Source organism: Hyaena hyaena, unplaced genomic scaffold (assembly GCF_003009895.1).
Source record: "Hyaena hyaena isolate Hyena2069 unplaced genomic scaffold, ASM300989v1 scaffold_43, whole genome shotgun sequence".
NCBI lineage: Eukaryota > Metazoa > Chordata > Mammalia > Carnivora > Hyaenidae > Hyaena > Hyaena hyaena.
In genome coordinates, this window is record NW_024080675.1 from 5,037,078 (window position 1) to 5,054,704 (window position 17,627).

The following is a 17,627-nucleotide window of genomic DNA, read 5'->3' on the forward strand; positions in this document are numbered from 1 at the left end:
CAGCACAGAGCCCAACGCGGGGCTCGAACCCATGAACCGCGAGATCATGACCTAAGCGAAAGTCGGACGCTTAACCGACTAAGCCACCCAGGCCGCCCCTTTTTTAATTTTTAAATGTGTATTTATTTTTAAGAGAGAGAGACAGACAGACAGACAGAGCATGAATGGGGAAGGGGCAGAGAGAGGAGGAGACAGAATCCAAAGCAGGCTCCAGGCTCTGAGCTGTCAGCACAGAGCTGGACACAGGGCTCGAATTCACAGACTGTGAGATCATGACCTGAGCCAAAGTTTGCTGCTCAACTGACTAAACCACCCAGGTGCCCAGGCAGCTAAATTTCGAGGGTGGTGGCGGGGGGCTGGGGAAAGGTGTGTTATCTGGACAAATAGAAGAGAAAATCTTGAGGATGAGGGAATTGAGTTTGTGGGCTGAAAGTTGGCTAAAACAACAGAGTGGAGAGATCCAGAAAGCATAAATGTTAAATCAGGAACTCTAGAAATCCTAACTAACTGCAATGCAAATTAAAAAAAAAACAACCCAAAACAAAACAAAAAACCTCTAAGAGATCATTGATTCTAGAGGAAAAAAAGTCCTATAAGCAAATGTTTTTGTTAAAAGATAAAATTTATTTGAGTGACCACTGCACACATTATTAAAGGACACAGAGCTTTGACAAAACTGCCAAGGAAATATCTGAAGCCTGAATTGTATACCAAAACCTTACAATGGAAACTTGATTCCTGTAATGAAAAAAAACTGTGCAAATTGGAATTACTGAGTGAATATGGAAAGAAAAAGTATACATTGTGGGGGAGATAAGAACAACAACAACCTTCAGACCAAGTGGAAATAAAGGTGAAACGTTTAACCATATGAGAGCAAGATGCTACTATTAAAATAAAATTAGACTTCCCAACAAAAGTATGCCCTTTATAACCACATGAAATGCTCTCTCTTTTGCTTAAATAGTTAAAACCACTCCAGAACCAAAAGTATATGGTGACAGTAAGCATGCTGATTACAGCAGAATGGTCGAGTTAGGAGGGCAAAGCTTTTTAGCGCCTTCCTTAAAATGGCGACACTTTCGGAGTTCTGTTCCTTGTCTGGAGCCATAGCCAGGCTCCAGACGCATCACAGGGGAGCCTTCAAAAAGTCCTTGAAGAGAGTGTGGTGGGGAGACTGGGCTCCCGTCTTTGTTATCAAGCAAACTTTCTTTGTTCTGCTTGAGAGAAAGTGTGTATGGGAAATCATAGCTTATAAAATCATTTCATTGATGTCGAAACCATACACATAGACTTGCTGATATTACGATAGCTTCTTCCGAACTGATGTGCAATAGGATCCAAGAACAACGCACTCTGAAATAGAGAATTTCTGTTCAGGGGGCAGCAGGCAACTCAACATTTACATAATGAGAATGTTAACGTTGTCTCTCTCCGCTAAAGTGCTATAACCGATAGAATGGTGTCTCCTAAGAGGCTGGATGCCCTATCAGCAGATGCCTTCTTCAAATAACAGGATCTGAAGCAAATAATAATTAAATTTTATATTGAGGAGTATGAATAATAAGAAATGAGGGAGAAATCCAAGCAATGGCCTCATTCTTTCTCATTCATGCATTCATTCAACACATATTTATGTACTCATTTTACATGGGTCCCCCAGTGGTTTGGATTTAGGTAGCACTCTGGCCTGGTCTCCGCTGCTGTCTTTCTTTTTCCCATGGTTCACCGGCAACAGGTAATCTTTCCTTTCTCAGCTACCAAGGCAGTTTTTCTGTGTCTTGGTTAGGGTACTCATTCCTACACCCTGATATGTCGATGTCTATTTTTTGTACTAAAATAAGTTCCAAGAGGACAAAGGGATTTATTTTTATGTTTGATAGATTATGTAAGAGAAAAGCAATTTGAAGGCAGATTTGAGCTTGAATTCAGCCTCTGCCTAGTACTGATCCTGAGACCTTAGCCAATAGTTTAGCTTTGGTTCTCTCACCTTGGATATTATATGCTCACCTCGGTATTACTTTGGGATAATTCTCACTTTTCACTGTTGTAGCGAGGGCTGAGATAAGGTGTGAAAAGTGAGTATTATTCCAAAAGAACACCGAGTTTCCCTCTCACACTCCAGGACTCCTGATGTGGAAGGACCCAAGACCCAGCATGTGGACCTTTTCTCTTCCCTAGCCCGTCAGCCCCTTGCTAATCTTATTTGATTTCATTATTACACACATCCATACGCTGACAGGGCCCATATTTATGTCTTGAGCCTGGACTTATTCTCTGAAATACAGGCTTGTACATCCACTGCCTTCTAGATACTTCTATTTGGATGTCTATTAGATATCTCATTTCTAACCCCTCCAAAGCGAAACTCCTGAGTTTTTTCTCCCTAATCCTACCTTTTCACACTGTCAGTCATCCTAAGTAGTGGTGATTCTGTCCTTCTAGTTGTCAGGCCAAAAAACCTTGCCATCATTGCCTCCTCCCTTACAAACTGTGAGCCAACCCTACTGGTCGCTATCTTAAAAATAATTCAGGGACGTCTGGGTGGCTCAGTCAGTAAGTATCCGACTTCTCTTGGATTTTGGCTCAGGTCATAAACTCACTGTGAGATCGAGTCCCATGTTGGGCTCTATGCTGACAGTACTGAGCCTGCTTGGGATTCTTGCTCTCCTTCTCTCTCTCCCTCCTCCCTCTTCTCTCTCTCACAAATAAATAAAAATAATGCAGAAGCTTCTCTCTTCTCACAGCATGGTGATGGCCTCTCACAACTTCCTGCCTAGACTGTTCTGATAAAGTCTTCACGGACTCCCCCATCTTCCACCTTTGTCTTCCTATACTCAGTTCTCCACACGGCGGTTAAAGTGACCATTCTCTCCTCTGCTTAAAACCCATTGGTTTCTATCTCAGAATACACACAAGCTCATTGCCATGAGCCTGCATACTCTGTATGATCTATCCTCCTCACCCTCCTCACCCTTACCTATCCGATTTCATCCCTACCCCTCTCTCCCTTAGTCAGTCCACACTAGGCCACACTGGCCTCCTTGCTGTGCCTTCAACACCACAGGCTCACACCACCTTATGGTCTCTGCACCTGCCATTCTTTCTTCCTGGAATGTTCTTCTATATGACTAGCTCGTTAATTCATTGTAGTCTTTGCTCCAAGGCCATTTTCTTAGTGAGGACCTCCCTTCCAACTACCCTGCCCTTTCTCCTTTTTCTGCTTTATTTCTCCTCAAAATACGTATCATCTTCATTTTATTCTTAATCACTATTCCATGTATTTCATATTTGTTGAATGGATGAATGAACTGGAAAAAAACAAACAAACCCGTGGCATTAGTTTGCAATGTGATGTAGGTCAGTTAACAATTTCTGTGCATGATTTCTGAAGACTTGTGCAAGAAGAACCATACTTATTTAGTACTATACTTATTGATGAATATAAACTGAAGACATTATGACAGATGAATGACTAAAAACATTCCAATTTCATTAGATACCTGTTTGTCTTCTGATTAGCTTGCTGGGTTGTACGGATCAATAGAGTATACTTCTTGTGTTTCTAAATGAATATCTTCTTTAGGGCTTTTATCTGTATAATAATTGCTAAATGGAAGAAGGAAGAAAAAAGTAAACTCTTTACTCATTGGCCTTGATTACCGTAAACGTGTCATAGTTGTTTGTTTTCTGTAATTCGCATCACACGATAAGTACTTTACATGAATGATTTCATTTTGTTGTCCAAAGAATCATATGAGATCATCACTATCATCCCTATTATTTGGTAGGGCCCATAAAAATAAACAACTTGCTAGGATGCTAAGTGTCCAAGTCAGAAATTGATACGAAGTCGCCTTCCCTCAGATCCAGGACTCTCAATGACAGAACTATGACCGTCAGTTTGAAAAAATAAATTTAAAAAAGGAGCTTTAATTTTAGGATATGATCATAAATTTACCTTTTTGGGACACAGTCTTCCAATCTAATTAAAGGAAAGTTCTTATATTTGATGTGAAATTCAGAATCGTTCTGTAGTCTTACAGCACTAAATGCCTGAAGTACTTTTTAAGAGGGCATTTTTACTTTTACTCTTTGAAAGCCCATGTACTTTACTGTGCTTCTAAAACCACTTAGCCAAAATTACCAAGAGACATTAAAATGTGATCATATTATCATGTAGAACTCTGAAATAAAGTATTGCAAAAGTACCAAAGAAAGATTTCTGCTACGAGTACTTAGATCATGTCACTCACTACTGTATTTAAGAGGTCAGCTTATAGGTGGATACATTAAGAATATTATACAATGGTAATTTTTAGGTCTACACGAGGTTTAGGTTTTATTAAAATATCTTAGATGATGGGAGAAAAAGAGTGGTCTCTCTCAAATGTTTGGGTGGCTTTTAAAAATATTTAATTTGGGGGCACCTGGGTGGCTCAGTCAGTTAAGCACCTTAACTCTTGATTTCGGTTCTGGTCATGATCTCACAGTTAGTGACATCGCGGGGCCTGCTTGGGATTCTGTTTCTCTGCCCCTCACCCATACGTACACTGTTTCTCTCAAAAGAAATAAACATTTTAAACAATATTTACTCTTGTTACTTAGACAAAATTTCTAAGTAACCAATTACTTATCTCATTCACAGAAAGTATTTAAGGCAGTTCAAATGTCTATATCAATGATTAGAAAATAAATTGAAGTCAGTTACAAATTGGAAATAAAACAAGTTGAGTGGTGCTTCGGAATGGGGTTTAACATACAGGTTTGGTTTATATCAATGGAGGCACTTAAATATAGTATTTGATATAGTCCTATTCATAAACTTTATAAACTGCCTGGAACATTATAAATTCTTTGAGCTTGTAGGCACGTGCAACTCCCTGATAGCAAACTGAGTAGTATGAAGGAACGTGATAGAGACCACACTTTCTATTTATTTAAATTTCTAATTACTCTTGGCTAAAATTATCTTCTAACTTCCTGTGAGGAAAGCCATGTGACTGACATCCCTGGTTTGTTTTTTTTTTTTTTTTTTTTTTTTGAGGCCCTTTTCTCCCTTCATTCTGCGAAACTACTTTTGTTTTCCTCTTGCTTCTGACTGTCCCTTCCTCTTCTCACTTTTAAGCATTACTGTTCTTCTGAGATCCGTTTTCATTAATTTTATGATCTTTTTGGTCCCAAGGCTTCAAATGTGACTTAAATGTCACCTGCCTGAGTCCGAGTGCCTCTTTCGAGTCCTGCACCGTAGGTGCCCCAAAGTGATAGGACAGAACTGAACTCCTCTTTCTCCACAAACCTGCCCCTCTCTTCTTTTGGTGAACTGGATCCACTCCACAGGAGTCATTCTTTTCACTCCCTTCTGATGGCATTTGGCAAGTCACCAAGTCCCAGAAATCCTCTCTCCTAAATAGTGAAGATTCCTCTTCTATCTATCGATCCCCACCACGGCTGCTTTGGTTAGAAGCTCAATCCTGCCTCTTCTTTTGAAAATACATATCTAAACATATTATTACCTTGCTCAAGATCCTACAGGACATTCACCAACTCCTTTGTCAGGGTATGCAAGGCTTTTGATGATCTAGCTACTGCCCACCTCTCTAGATTTCCCAGTGACTGTTCAGTGAAACATTAATTCCATGCGATGTTCAAGCACGGTGTGAGAAAAAGAGTTCTGCAGTCCAATTAGTTTGGGGTGCTCTGGTTTCAAAATAAAATTAAACAGACTTCCTCATTGTAGGGCTTAAATATTCTCATGATCACTGCGAATCTTCATGAGAAAAATAAAGCATGTAGTACTTTCCAGTTTTATTTGGTCATAGAACACCCTTTTTATTTCCTGAAGTTATTTACACAATGAGCGTTATATGGCCCATATTCTGCTAAACACTACAGTCTAAAGTATATCACAATTGTAGGTCCTTCTAGCACCTGTGGTGCTCAGGTCCTGCCAAGCTTAGAACAAAGCACTCACATTCACAAGTGTCATCGTTCCAGAGGTTCAATGTAACCCCTTCATGTCTAATGCTTCCGTCAGGCATTTTTCAACTGTAAACAGTGTGTCAGCACTGGTGGCAGACTAAACAATGGATCCAGGCCAGGGCATCTGGGTGGCTCAGTCAATTAAGTGTCCGACTTCAGCTCAGGTCATGATCTCATGGTTCATGAGCTCCAGCCCCGCGTCGGGCTCTGTGCTGACAGCTCAGAGCCTGGAGCCTGCTTCAGATTCTGTGCCTCCCTCTCTCTCTGCCCCTTCCCACTTGCACTCTATATCTCTCTCTCTTTCTCTCTCTCCCTCTCTCTCTCAAAAATAAACATTTAAAAAAAAATAGATCCAAGTGACTTAGCATGTTAAAGTAATGTTGCTGGAGTTTATGGGTGACATATTTTGGGTGACCCGACTTGGTCACCTCCCACTAGAAGGTACCTGAGACTTTGTAAGGCTTCACCTGGCCTCTAACACCAGCACATACAGAGATTCAAGAACCTATGCACACACACCATTCCCAGGCTGACACCTGATGGTCTCATTTGCTAAACAATATCCTTTGCACTTATCAGAATATTTTGATGCAAGATTTATGGGTTAGAGGGTTTTTTACGCCATCTCTCCACCTACATCTATGCTGTCTTCCCCTCAGTCACCATTGTCAGACTGCTTACGCAGTTCTCACAACACAGGATGGAATGTCAGGCCACTGAGTCTTCACTCAAACTGCTCCTTCCACTTGGAAAACCTTTCTCTCCTGGTCTACAATCTCCCGAGTCCCCTTTGAAACATTATGCTCACCATGGAATTTTTTTTTCTGATCAAAATTCTCAGTTGACTATTTGCTTTGTGCACCTGCCAAGTAGCACATAACCTACTATGGCAATATTACATTATAGATTCAAATGTTTAGGGGTCCCTGGGTGGCTCAGTCGGTTAAGCATCTGACTTTGGCTCAGGTCATGATCTCACAGTTCATGGGTTTGAGCCCCGTGTCGAGCTCTGTGCTGACAGCTAGCTCAGAGCCTGAAGCCTATTTCAGATTCTGTATCTCCCTCTCTCTCTGACCCTCCCCACCCCCCATTCACACAGTCTCTCTCTTTCTCAGAAATAAAGCATTAAAAATTTTTTTTAAAATAAATAAAATGTTCAGTTTTTAAACAGTTAAAAATAAAAGTTGATCAAATCTCTAGATAATAAAACATAATACAACAAAACATAGAAACCTAGTAATATATTTAAAAGCAGTCCTGAAAACAACAACCAAGTGAGAGAAGAGATTACTTGAACAAATAGAAAGGCCTACAATGTTTCCGAATAGGAACACATTACAGAGAAGATGCCAGTGTCTCACCCACCAATCTATAGACTTAAATGCCATCACAACATATGATTTTTTTTAGAAATGACAAATGACCTAAAAATCACCTGGTAAGAACAAACAGAAGAGAATAAAAAGGAAAATAGTAAAAATTATAGCAAGGGAATTCTTGCCCTGTCACATATATTAAAGCAGTATAAAACTGTACTAATTAAACACAAAGTGATTTGTGATAGAAGAACAGACAAATCAATACAGCAGGGAAAACAGTCCAGAAATACAACATATCCAAAATATGTTAATTATTCAGTGTACAGTCAAGTGAGAACAAACTTTTTGGAAAGTCACTGGGCAATATTTATTAAGCACCTTAAATGTTCATACTCTGACTCCTAGTAATTCTAGATATCTATGCTACATAAATAAGTAGATGTGGAAAAAGGTTTGTTCAAATGTGCTTCTTGTATCTTTATTATCAAAGTAAATGTGGAAGCAACCTAAAATTTCCACAGTACAGAAATACACAGAACAATACGCTGTTAAGTAACGAAAGAGAAAACATAAGATACAAAAGATGAAGGCCAAATTAAAAAAACTAGGTAGGAGACTATCATGCCAAAATTTCAGTTAAAGAGAGGAAAAAGAGAAAGAATATAAGAAAAAGATCGGATAGGAATATACCAAAATATCTGCCGTTGTTACCACTGAGATTTTTCAAATTTTAATTTTCTAGGTTTTTAAAATAATATATCATCTGAGTAAACATCATTCAAATACGGTGTTTGATATTTAAAAAAAAATTTTTAATGTTTGTTTTTGAGAGAGAGACAGAGACACAACATGAGCAGTGGAAGCAGAGAGAGAGAGAGGGAGACACAGAATGTGAAGCAGGCTCCAGGCTCTGAGCTGTCAGCACAGAGCCTGACACGGGGCTGGAACTCCTGAACCATGAGATCATGACCTTAGCCGAAGCCAGTTGCTTAACCAACTGAGCCACCCAGACGCCCCAATGTTCAATATTTTTTTTAAGTTCTTACACAGGGGGCTTCCCTCCCTATTGCATAGGGTCTCTTACTCCATGATCCCACTACAATATTCATGTCATATAACTTGTGCTTCCGAATTTAGTTTCAGGCAGGAAGCCAAAACCTTCTGTGCCGTTTGGCCAAGCATGAATTGAACTTACCGTTCTCTGTGTTTGAATATCATGCATAAGGTGACACTAATCAAGAATATAAGAAGTACCGAACCTGCAGAAAGACCTAGAAAACAAAACAGCAAGTATCAAATCCTAGAAAATTGTGATCTATATTGTTTTGAAGTGATTGTAGGGCTATTCCTACTGGGGGGTGGGGGGGTGGGAATATGATGTGACTATATACCTCTCCTTTCCTAGCCATATAAATATCAAATTCCTAAATAATCATACTTGGGATTAAACTTTCTTTGTATTATTTGGTCCAGCCCACATTTAATCTAAAGCATCAAGCATTTGACTATGGGGCCCCATATTAGTAATATTCTCGTAACTGGCATGATATGAGGAGCTCGGGACACCAGGATCCCACGACTTGGCATAACAGTATAACTCAGCTGTGAAACTGATTTGGCCGCTGCAGAAGAAGCCATCCTATTTGATAGTACCAAATCATGCAGAGGACCAGAAGTTAATATCAACTGCACTTTCAGTGTAAAAACTTGGAGCAACTGGGTGTTTAAATCATTTATTCAACATGACCCAAAAGTCAGTGTGTAATATGGAGTACACATTAAAAGAGCCTTAAAACAGCAAAAAGGATAATTTCCTAAGACTTAAAGTGAAAAAAAGTAACAGGCAGGATATAGGGCCTCAAATTATTTATATATACACATATATATGTAAATGTATATATGCACCATATATGTATATAAATACACACATATATGTGTGTATATATACACATTGTTTTAATGTTTATTTTTGAGAGACAGAGAGAGAAAGCAAGCACAAGCATGGGAGGGGCAGAGAGAGAAAGAGACACAGAATCTAAAGCAGGCTCCGGGCTCCAAGTTGTCAGCACAGAGTCCAACACAGGGCTTGAACTCACAAATTGCAAGATCGTAACCTGAGCTGAAGTGGGTCACTTACCCAACTGAGCCACCCAGGCACCACTTATGTACTTTTTATAAATCATTAGAAGGGTGTCTGGGTGGCTCAGTCGGCTAAGCATCCAACTTTTGGTTTCAGCTCAGGTTTGTGAGTTTGGTTTCATCTTATGGTTTGTGAGTTTGAGTCCCCACATCGGTCACTGCACTGACAGTGCAGAGCCTGCTTGGGATTCTCTGTCTCTCCCTTTCTCTATGCCCCTGCCACACGCTCTCACTCACCCAAAACACATAAATAAACTTTTAAAAAATCATTAGAGATTTAATGCAAATATTTAAGAAAACTTACCACAAAGAAGAGGAGCAAGCGAGGCTAAAGAGAATACAAAATCATGAAAATATTAGTCTAGTCACAGGCTTCAGTACAGCCCAAAGTCCCATGGTAACATCCCCAGAATTAACATTCAGCTCCTTTCTCTCAAAATCCACTTAAAAAGATGTGTTGGGATCCTGGATTATAATCACTCTTCATTTTTTAATGTAACAACTCACTAGACTTTTAAAAAAATCTCACTTTAAGTTGGGGTAGTTCATGAATGAAAAAACCAACATACTCAACGTCATCATCGGAGCTTTCTCAGGTTACGATGCAAATATTAGCTGTTAATATTTATTATTAATTACAACAGTTGTTCACCATATTTTTAGAGGTCCGTGTCCAATTGGTAAGTGGTTATAAATCAAGACCCGACAAGGGAAATCTCAGTAACGACTCCTTTCAAAACGTAAGGTTGTTAGTTTTGCACCTCATAAGTTAGTATTCCTCTCCCTTTATTTTCTTTCTTTACTTCCTCCATGCTCAGAGGGTTTTGCCTTTTCTAGAACAGACTACTAGCTTCAAACTCTTCCATTACTATAGTACTGGTCATGGACCCATGTCAATTTAAAACCTAGAACTTAACGTTGAGGGATAGGCCTTACTCTTCTCTCCAGTGAGACAAGTATACAAGCTGCAGTGATGCCCTTGGCACTTACCTGGCGATTTGCAAACAGCCAGGGGCGGGTTCCATCCGTGATCGTCCTGGCACTGGCTCTGAGGACTGCCTTCCAGGGTGTACCCCTCTTCACACTCCAGAGTGACCACGGCTCCGTACTGATACATTTTCCCAGGCTCCAGCCCCTTCTGGAGTCCACTAATATACTCTGGGGAGCTACAGTTTACCTCTGAAATGAAAGAAAGCTAATGGAAGCGGGGTCATAGTTTAGCCTTTTCTCAAGGAAATAGATGCCGCCCTGAATGAAAAGATTTAGGAAACCAGCTCATTCTAAGTATTCTAAGTAAAGCATTCTAAGTAAAGCCTCACTGGGATGACAGCGCAAAAGGATGTCTTAGGCAGAGTCTTTTGTGTCAACAATCCATCTCAATGACCTCTAGGCAATTTAAACCAGATTAGTTTCCTTCTTTGTGATTTAGTTTCTAAACTGATAGTGTTGGATCATTTTAAAGGCTTCTTAGAGAAATGGTGAGGGCTGAATGGGTGATATTAAGAATTCTGAAGGACTGTCTCATCTGCTCCACTGTTCCGCTAGAATTCTCCTGACAGGAATATGCTCCCTCATTTCTTCTTTCATCTTGCAGTGTAGGGGCTGATAGTGGAAGATTCAGGATTTGAATCATGACTCCTAGACTTGCCAGCTGTGTGACGTCAGGTAAGTTACAAATCTCTCCGTTCTATCAAGACCTCACCTGTCATACAGGAATAATAATGGCACTAACCTCATATCACTCTCAGGAAGATTAAGGATATAATCTGCAAAATTGTTGTGCACAGTTTCTGGTATTTAATAAAAAGTACTCAACAAATATAGGAAATTAACTCACTGCATATTTCATATGCATTGTTTATGTCAATGAAAGTGAAATTCTGAAGCTTTTATTAAAAAATAGACCCATAATGCCACCACCACAATGCCACCACCACTCATAGGAAATATACTGACAAGATTGTGCTTTTTATTAGTATTTTGTTGGATGCACACTTCCATAACTACAAGCACAGTGTCGATTCAACCTGCATTTAGTTGTATAATTTATGTAAGCACTTCAATTTTCTGTATTTGGAGGATTACATAAGTGATCACTCATCAGATAAACTATTCCCTAAGTCATTGTTTCTTATCGTGTGGTTAATTGATGGATCAATCAAATTAAATCAATCCAATAAAATGCATTGTATTAAATGATCCAATTAATGCATTTGTCTATTTTAAGTTGAAAGTACCAAAGTGAATATACTTACGTGGGAGAAATTTAACTGAAAAATAAGAAAATAACAGACATGGCACCTTTACAATAAGGGGCAGGTTGACTCCAGGTTCCCTCATGTGTGCAAAGGAGGAAGGCTTCTCCCACCAGCAGGTAGCCTTGGTCACAGCTGTACAGGATTGACATTCCGGAAGGAAATCGAGCTAGATCTCCACCAGTATGATTCCCATTGGGTATCTTAAGCGGAGGCTGACATCCTAAGAAAGCTTGGACACCAAGAAAAAAAGGATCTTTAATTTAGCACAGAGGAGCATATAGCCAACACTATCTGTGAGCGATAGTGATACTGAAAGAAGATAAGAAACATGCCCAACTAATTGGTAACCAGAAATACTCATCCCGCATATATCCCATATATTTCTACATATATCATGTGATCTGAAGAAAGATGTCAGAAGTAAAACAATGAAAAATCAATGGTTGTAGCCCACAACTGTAATCTGTCAGTTAACAGTTTTCTTTTATTTTCCATTAAAATTTTTTTAAATTTATTTCTGAGAGAGAGAGAGAGAGAGAGAGAGACAGCGTGAGCAGGGAGGGTCAGAGAGAGAGGGAGATATAGAATCTGAAACAGACTCCAGGCTCTGAGCTGGCTGTCAGCACAGAGCCCGACATGGGGCTCAAACCCACGAACTGTGAGATCATGACCTGAGCTGAAGTCAGACGCTTAACCGACTGAGCCACACAGGTGCCCCTCTTTTCCCTTTAAACAGCAGAAAGGCTATAGTTTAAGAGTTTCACACTCAAATGCCTACAGAAACCAGGAAGTGAAGCCACCATATATGACAAATTCAAGAGCATCTGTCCTAAAAAATGGCAGCCATTGCCATCCAATTCAAGCTACTGGCGCCCCGCAGGAAAGCAAAGCACTATATTTCAGCCAAAGAAAACAGTTCTGGTGAGCTGGATTCAGTTCTTAGGGCACCAATTAGCAGCCTCTGTTGTAGATAGTTACTGACAGGAATAAAACTGCCAAACAATAACTAAAAAAAGAAAGAGAATTCAATGGGTTTGAAGGCAGTATTCCTCTCAAGAAACCCAAAGTTCTCTTTCTGGCTGCTATCACAGCTTTAAATATCAAATTATCAAGCAGTGTTATTGCCAGACCCTTTCCCTCCCAAAAATATGTGTATTTTTAAAATGATAAATGAGTTAAAAGAATAAATTTTAGAGACTCCATCAATCTGGGAGGGATCCTCTCATGTACTTTTGCTCAACACACTTAGAAAAGTATCCTCTCATGTACTTTTGCTCAATACACTTAGAAAAGGGAGATAAAAAGAATCAGATGAAAAGATAAGACAAGGCAGGCATCTTGTAAAACAACGTGACTGCCTTCAATTTTACGTGCTTTTCTGTTGTTCAAATGGCCAGTGTAGATTCAAAGCCCTTTCCTTTATTCTGTGCAATATCCAGTATTTAATTCCTTAAAATATCTTACCCATTCTGATACAAGTTGGTACACCTGGCACCCACTGGTTATTGGTATGACATCTAATCAAGTGACTGCCATTCATGATGAAGCCGGGATTGCAGGCAACATAGACTGTGTCATTGTGGGAATATGAAGAGCGAGTTTTGTTTAGCTTATATCCATGTCTGACTTCTGGGTTAGGGCAGTGAGTCACAGGTACAGATTTTAAGCACTGGGGGATAGGTCTGCTCCAAGATCCATGTCCTTCAGGATCACTTATGCATCGGATATTTTTCTCTCCCAGAAGGTAGAATCCCTGGTCACACTCATAAGAGACTTCATCTCCATATAGAAAGTGTTCGGCCATCACACCCCTGTGCCATCCATGGTCAATCACAGGTGGAGGCGGGCAGTGAACAGCTGCAGAAGAGAGTTAGGAAATTCTACTTCAGCTGCACACAGTCTTCATTCAGGCACAAATGAAAGTAGGCAACTGTAGGTATTGCACATAACTATAAAATAATTTAGATTTTAGGACCTGGGTTATACTTGCTTTAAAACAGCTTTATTAAATTCTCTGTGTGACTAGTACATCATACTCATGCAAAAAAAAAAAAAAGGTCAGAAAACATAGTGAAGTATTAATAAAAGAATAAATACAGCTATGTTACCAAGAACTAGAAATCTAGGCCATATATATATTTTCTTAAATCTTAAGCAGATATATGGCAAACACTCAGTTCCTACTTGACAACTTTGTTTCCCAAAGCTAGTGCCCATCAAACACTGAAAGCTTTGCCTTATCTTATGCACACTGAGACAGAACACATGGACTATTGAGGTAGTTATAGGCTGGTTCCTCAGTGGCCTGTCCTCTCTAACCCCATACAGCCCACCGACAACTTTTTTTTTCTAACTTACCTTTACAAAGTGGAATCTTTTGGAACCAAACTCTGTTCTCAGTATCTTGACACTTCTGATAAGCATGTCCAGTCATCCAGTACCTAGAGAGAGACTGTAATGCATTTCCTCTTCCTGGTATCACATCTCTGCAACCTCTCTTCCTCAAATCACAGATATAGGGGTATTTCTAAATAAGAACTTCGGGAGACAGGAGCTAAAACTCTTGGCCCTCCAAATGTGAAAACTACTTTGAGCAGAGTTTTCCATAGCACAGTCATTTCTATGTCAAGAAAGGACTGAAGAGTCAGAGATATTAGACCTTTAGAACCTCACATTCTCTGTGAGTGTGACAATGAGAGAACTCTAGACAGAGTCACCAAGACAAGTTGAGGATAGAATTAATGCATAAAACTAGTGGAGACCCTTTCTAAGAGTGGATCCTCTTATACTCACCCCTCTTGACAGGACGTATTAACTGGTACCACATGTGAATAAACGGGAGGCTCTTGAAGATCGTCTCTCACAGGTTGACACAGTGCTTCTAGGAGAGTGAAGATGGAGTTACTTACACATGCCCAGTATCACACAGAAAGACAACTCTGGAACTGAAAGTACCTTCACACCGAGGGGCAGAAGGACTCCAATTTCCTGAAGGCATACAGTGGATGGATTTGTTTCCCACAAGCAAGTAGCCAGGGTCACAGGTGTAGTGTACAGTCATCCCAGAGACAAAAAGGTCCCTACTTCCACCTGTATGCCGACCATGCTGAAGCCCAAAAGGTGGCTGGCAGCCTGAAGAGAAAACTCCCCACATAAATACCAACAAAAAAGAGGAATTTATACGTGAGAACATGTAGTATACATCATTTGACGACAGACAATCTGAAACCTTTAAGCCAAAGGTCATGAAGCTCTAATTCATTACTGAACATTTTCTGCTCTTTTGCAGGAACTAGGCACCTTTAAAAAAGTCAAGAAACAGAAGCTTAACAACAGAGAACAAACTGATGGTTGCCAGAGGGGCGGTGGGTGGGGGATGGGTTAAATAGGTGACAGGGATGAAGGAGGGCACTCGTGATGAGCACCTGGTGCTGTGTCGCTAAATTCTACACCTGAAACTAATATTACACTGTCTATTACCTAACTGGAATTTAAATAAAAACCTGGAAAAAATAAAAAGCTCCTCTCATTACCTCCTCTAAATATATCTCAGATCCAAGGGGGCGTTTACATAAAGAACATCTAAAAACACATAGAACATTCCGTCCCAGAACGGAAGAAATCGGATAGTAATCTGTGCACGCTTGCCTTTTCCCATGACTCCAGTTTTGGGTTGGAGATAATAAACAAGAATAAATAAATAAATACCTCATTTTACCCCATGGGGTCTTTACCTTTTTCACAAACTGGTATTTCAGGATCCCAGGTGTTATTGGCTTTGCAACGAATCTTACTGCTGCCCTTCAGAGTAAATCCGTCATTACACTTGAATGTCACACTGTCATTGTAGAAATATGGGGCTTCCTTGCCAGATATCTTGTATCCATTTGCAACGTGGGCAGGTGAACAGTGAACAGCAGGGAGGGAAAGTTTACAGGCAGGGGCGGGGCCACTCCAGATGCCCCTTTTTCGGTCATTGCTTATACAACGGATGGTGCTCTCTCCAATGAGGTTGAATTTCACTCCGCTCTCAGGCCCAGGGTTACATGTATAGGTGACCGTGGTTCCATACGGAACATTTCCTGAGATATTCCCTGTGTGTTTCCCATTGTCAATCACAGGAGGTGGTGTGCAGGTGATTTCTGGAGAGAGAAGAATTTACCATGGAATTCTGTTCCAGTTTTAGACACCAAAGAAGAGAAATGAAGCTGGTTACAAACTTGTTGTTATCAGGTTTACTGGAGGATATGGATGAGTTTTGATGGTAGACGTTATATCGAAGCTCGTTATGTATGTAAAATTCGATTTAAACAGATGTCATAGCAAGGATTTTTGTCATGGAAATCTTTGTTTAAAGTGAACATGTACATCAGTATCATGTTGTGAGGCAGTAAAGTCCAGTACTAAATTAGTTATTAAAGTCATTGCATTTTAAACTCACTAATAAGTGAATAAACGGCACAGGTGAGTAGAATTAAGCTTTTTTGAGTATCATCTTTGTGCTGATGTGATATGATAGGTTACCCAAGAATTACTGTTGGTTGAGCCTCTATTTTGACAGGTAATTTCCTCATCTATGAAGTAGGAATAGTACCACTTAATTCTAATAATGTAGAAGTCTGCAGTCTCAGGTTAACTTCACAGAGAAGAGGCTAGCATTTCAGAGAAGTTGCGTAAATTGCCCAAGGTCCAGTGAAGCAATAGCCACATAATCTGAGTTCAGATCCCACACTAATCCCTTTTCTCTCCACTAAACTACAGTGTTCCCCTGATTAAGGGTGGTGACTCATATACTCACTGTCCTCATTATTCTTATTCTCCTGAATCACAAAAGAGAATCAGAAACTAAATAGATTTACACTGATGGTCATGCTCTGAAGTAGAAAGAGAGGATGGTGGAAAGACAGCAAGACTGCACCACTAGAACCACTGACGAAGTGAATCAAATGGAATCTAATATTCTTATTCCCATAACAGGACCTCAAGTGGAAATCTCCCGGGAAATGCATACAACTCACACGGCTTCAGGTCCTCCATAAGTTTTGCTACTCACCTTCACAAAGACGACGCTCCATAAACCAAGGAATCTCACCTCGACACAACAGATAAACACTCCCGCCTAACCAGTACCTAGAGACAAAGAGTCATGTCATGTTGCCATCCGGTGACTGCTGAGCTAAGCAAGAGCTATTGGCTCAAAGCAGACTCACCACTTTTAGGACAAGAAACGATAGGAACAAAAATCCAGCCAGCATCAAGACCATCCATCCATTGCATGGACAGACTTTCCAGGCATGGAACAAGAGTGCAATCAACCCTTTGGCAAATGTATGACAGGGAAGGGTCTTTGAGACCAATGCTTGCGACAGAGTTTGTAGTGTGCACCGATAAGCCAGACCTAGTTCAGGCTGGGACAGCCCTCACTCACCCTTCATCGCAAGAAGAGTTAACATCTGGTCTAATAAACTGATCCTGGGGTTTGATAAAGACTTGTTTTTCTATAGGTTCACACTCTGCCACTAGGAAAAGAGATCTGGATGAGAAATCAACTCAAGGCAATCATAAAACCATAAAACATTTGCATTCAAAGCCTGGCACCTTTGCATTCGGGGGCAGTGGGTGTCCACACCCCGTCAGAAGTACAATGTATGGTTTGTTCTCCCACTAGCACATAGCCAGGGTCACAGCTGTACTTTATGGATGTTCCTGGGTCAAAGCGGACCATGTGTCTATCTTCCTTTTGCCCATTGAGGATTTTAGGAGGGGCTTGGCACCCTAAAGGAAAAGAACAAAAAATTTTCTTATATAAACAACTGAAAGAAAGAGCCGAAGAAATGATCACGAATGCTACAATTCCACTCTGGTGGCAGTTATATGGGGTAGAAGTAATCTGTGCAGCCCAGTTCTGGGTAATTTTAGATCGGTGGTT

The 17,627-nt window shown here is 40.2% G+C and overlaps 1 protein-coding gene across 1 annotated transcript in view; it reads right to left on the reverse strand.

Moving 5' to 3' along the window:
- Positions 1–642: 642 nt before the first annotated feature.
- The window catches only part of CR2 (complement C3d receptor 2), a 33,718-nt gene continuing 16,733 nt past the window's right edge, over positions 643–17,627 (reverse strand). The window contains exons 14-27 of the mRNA XM_039230069.1: positions 17,297–17,473; positions 17,127–17,217; positions 16,752–16,828; positions 15,433–15,840; positions 14,654–14,830; positions 14,492–14,579; positions 14,057–14,139; positions 13,163–13,555; positions 11,742–11,927; positions 10,431–10,619; positions 9,745–9,768; positions 8,497–8,572; positions 3,504–3,609; positions 643–1,356 (exon numbers count right to left, since the gene is read on the reverse strand). Of these exons, the coding sequence (XP_039086000.1) occupies positions 3,519–3,609; positions 8,497–8,572; positions 9,745–9,768; positions 10,431–10,619; positions 11,742–11,927; positions 13,163–13,555; positions 14,057–14,139; positions 14,492–14,579; positions 14,654–14,830; positions 15,433–15,840; positions 16,752–16,828; positions 17,127–17,217; positions 17,297–17,473 (2,060 nt within the window). The 3' untranslated portion in view covers positions 643–1,356; positions 3,504–3,518. The remainder of the gene's footprint in view (positions 1,357–3,503; positions 3,610–8,496; positions 8,573–9,744; positions 9,769–10,430; positions 10,620–11,741; positions 11,928–13,162; positions 13,556–14,056; positions 14,140–14,491; positions 14,580–14,653; positions 14,831–15,432; positions 15,841–16,751; positions 16,829–17,126; positions 17,218–17,296; positions 17,474–17,627) is intronic.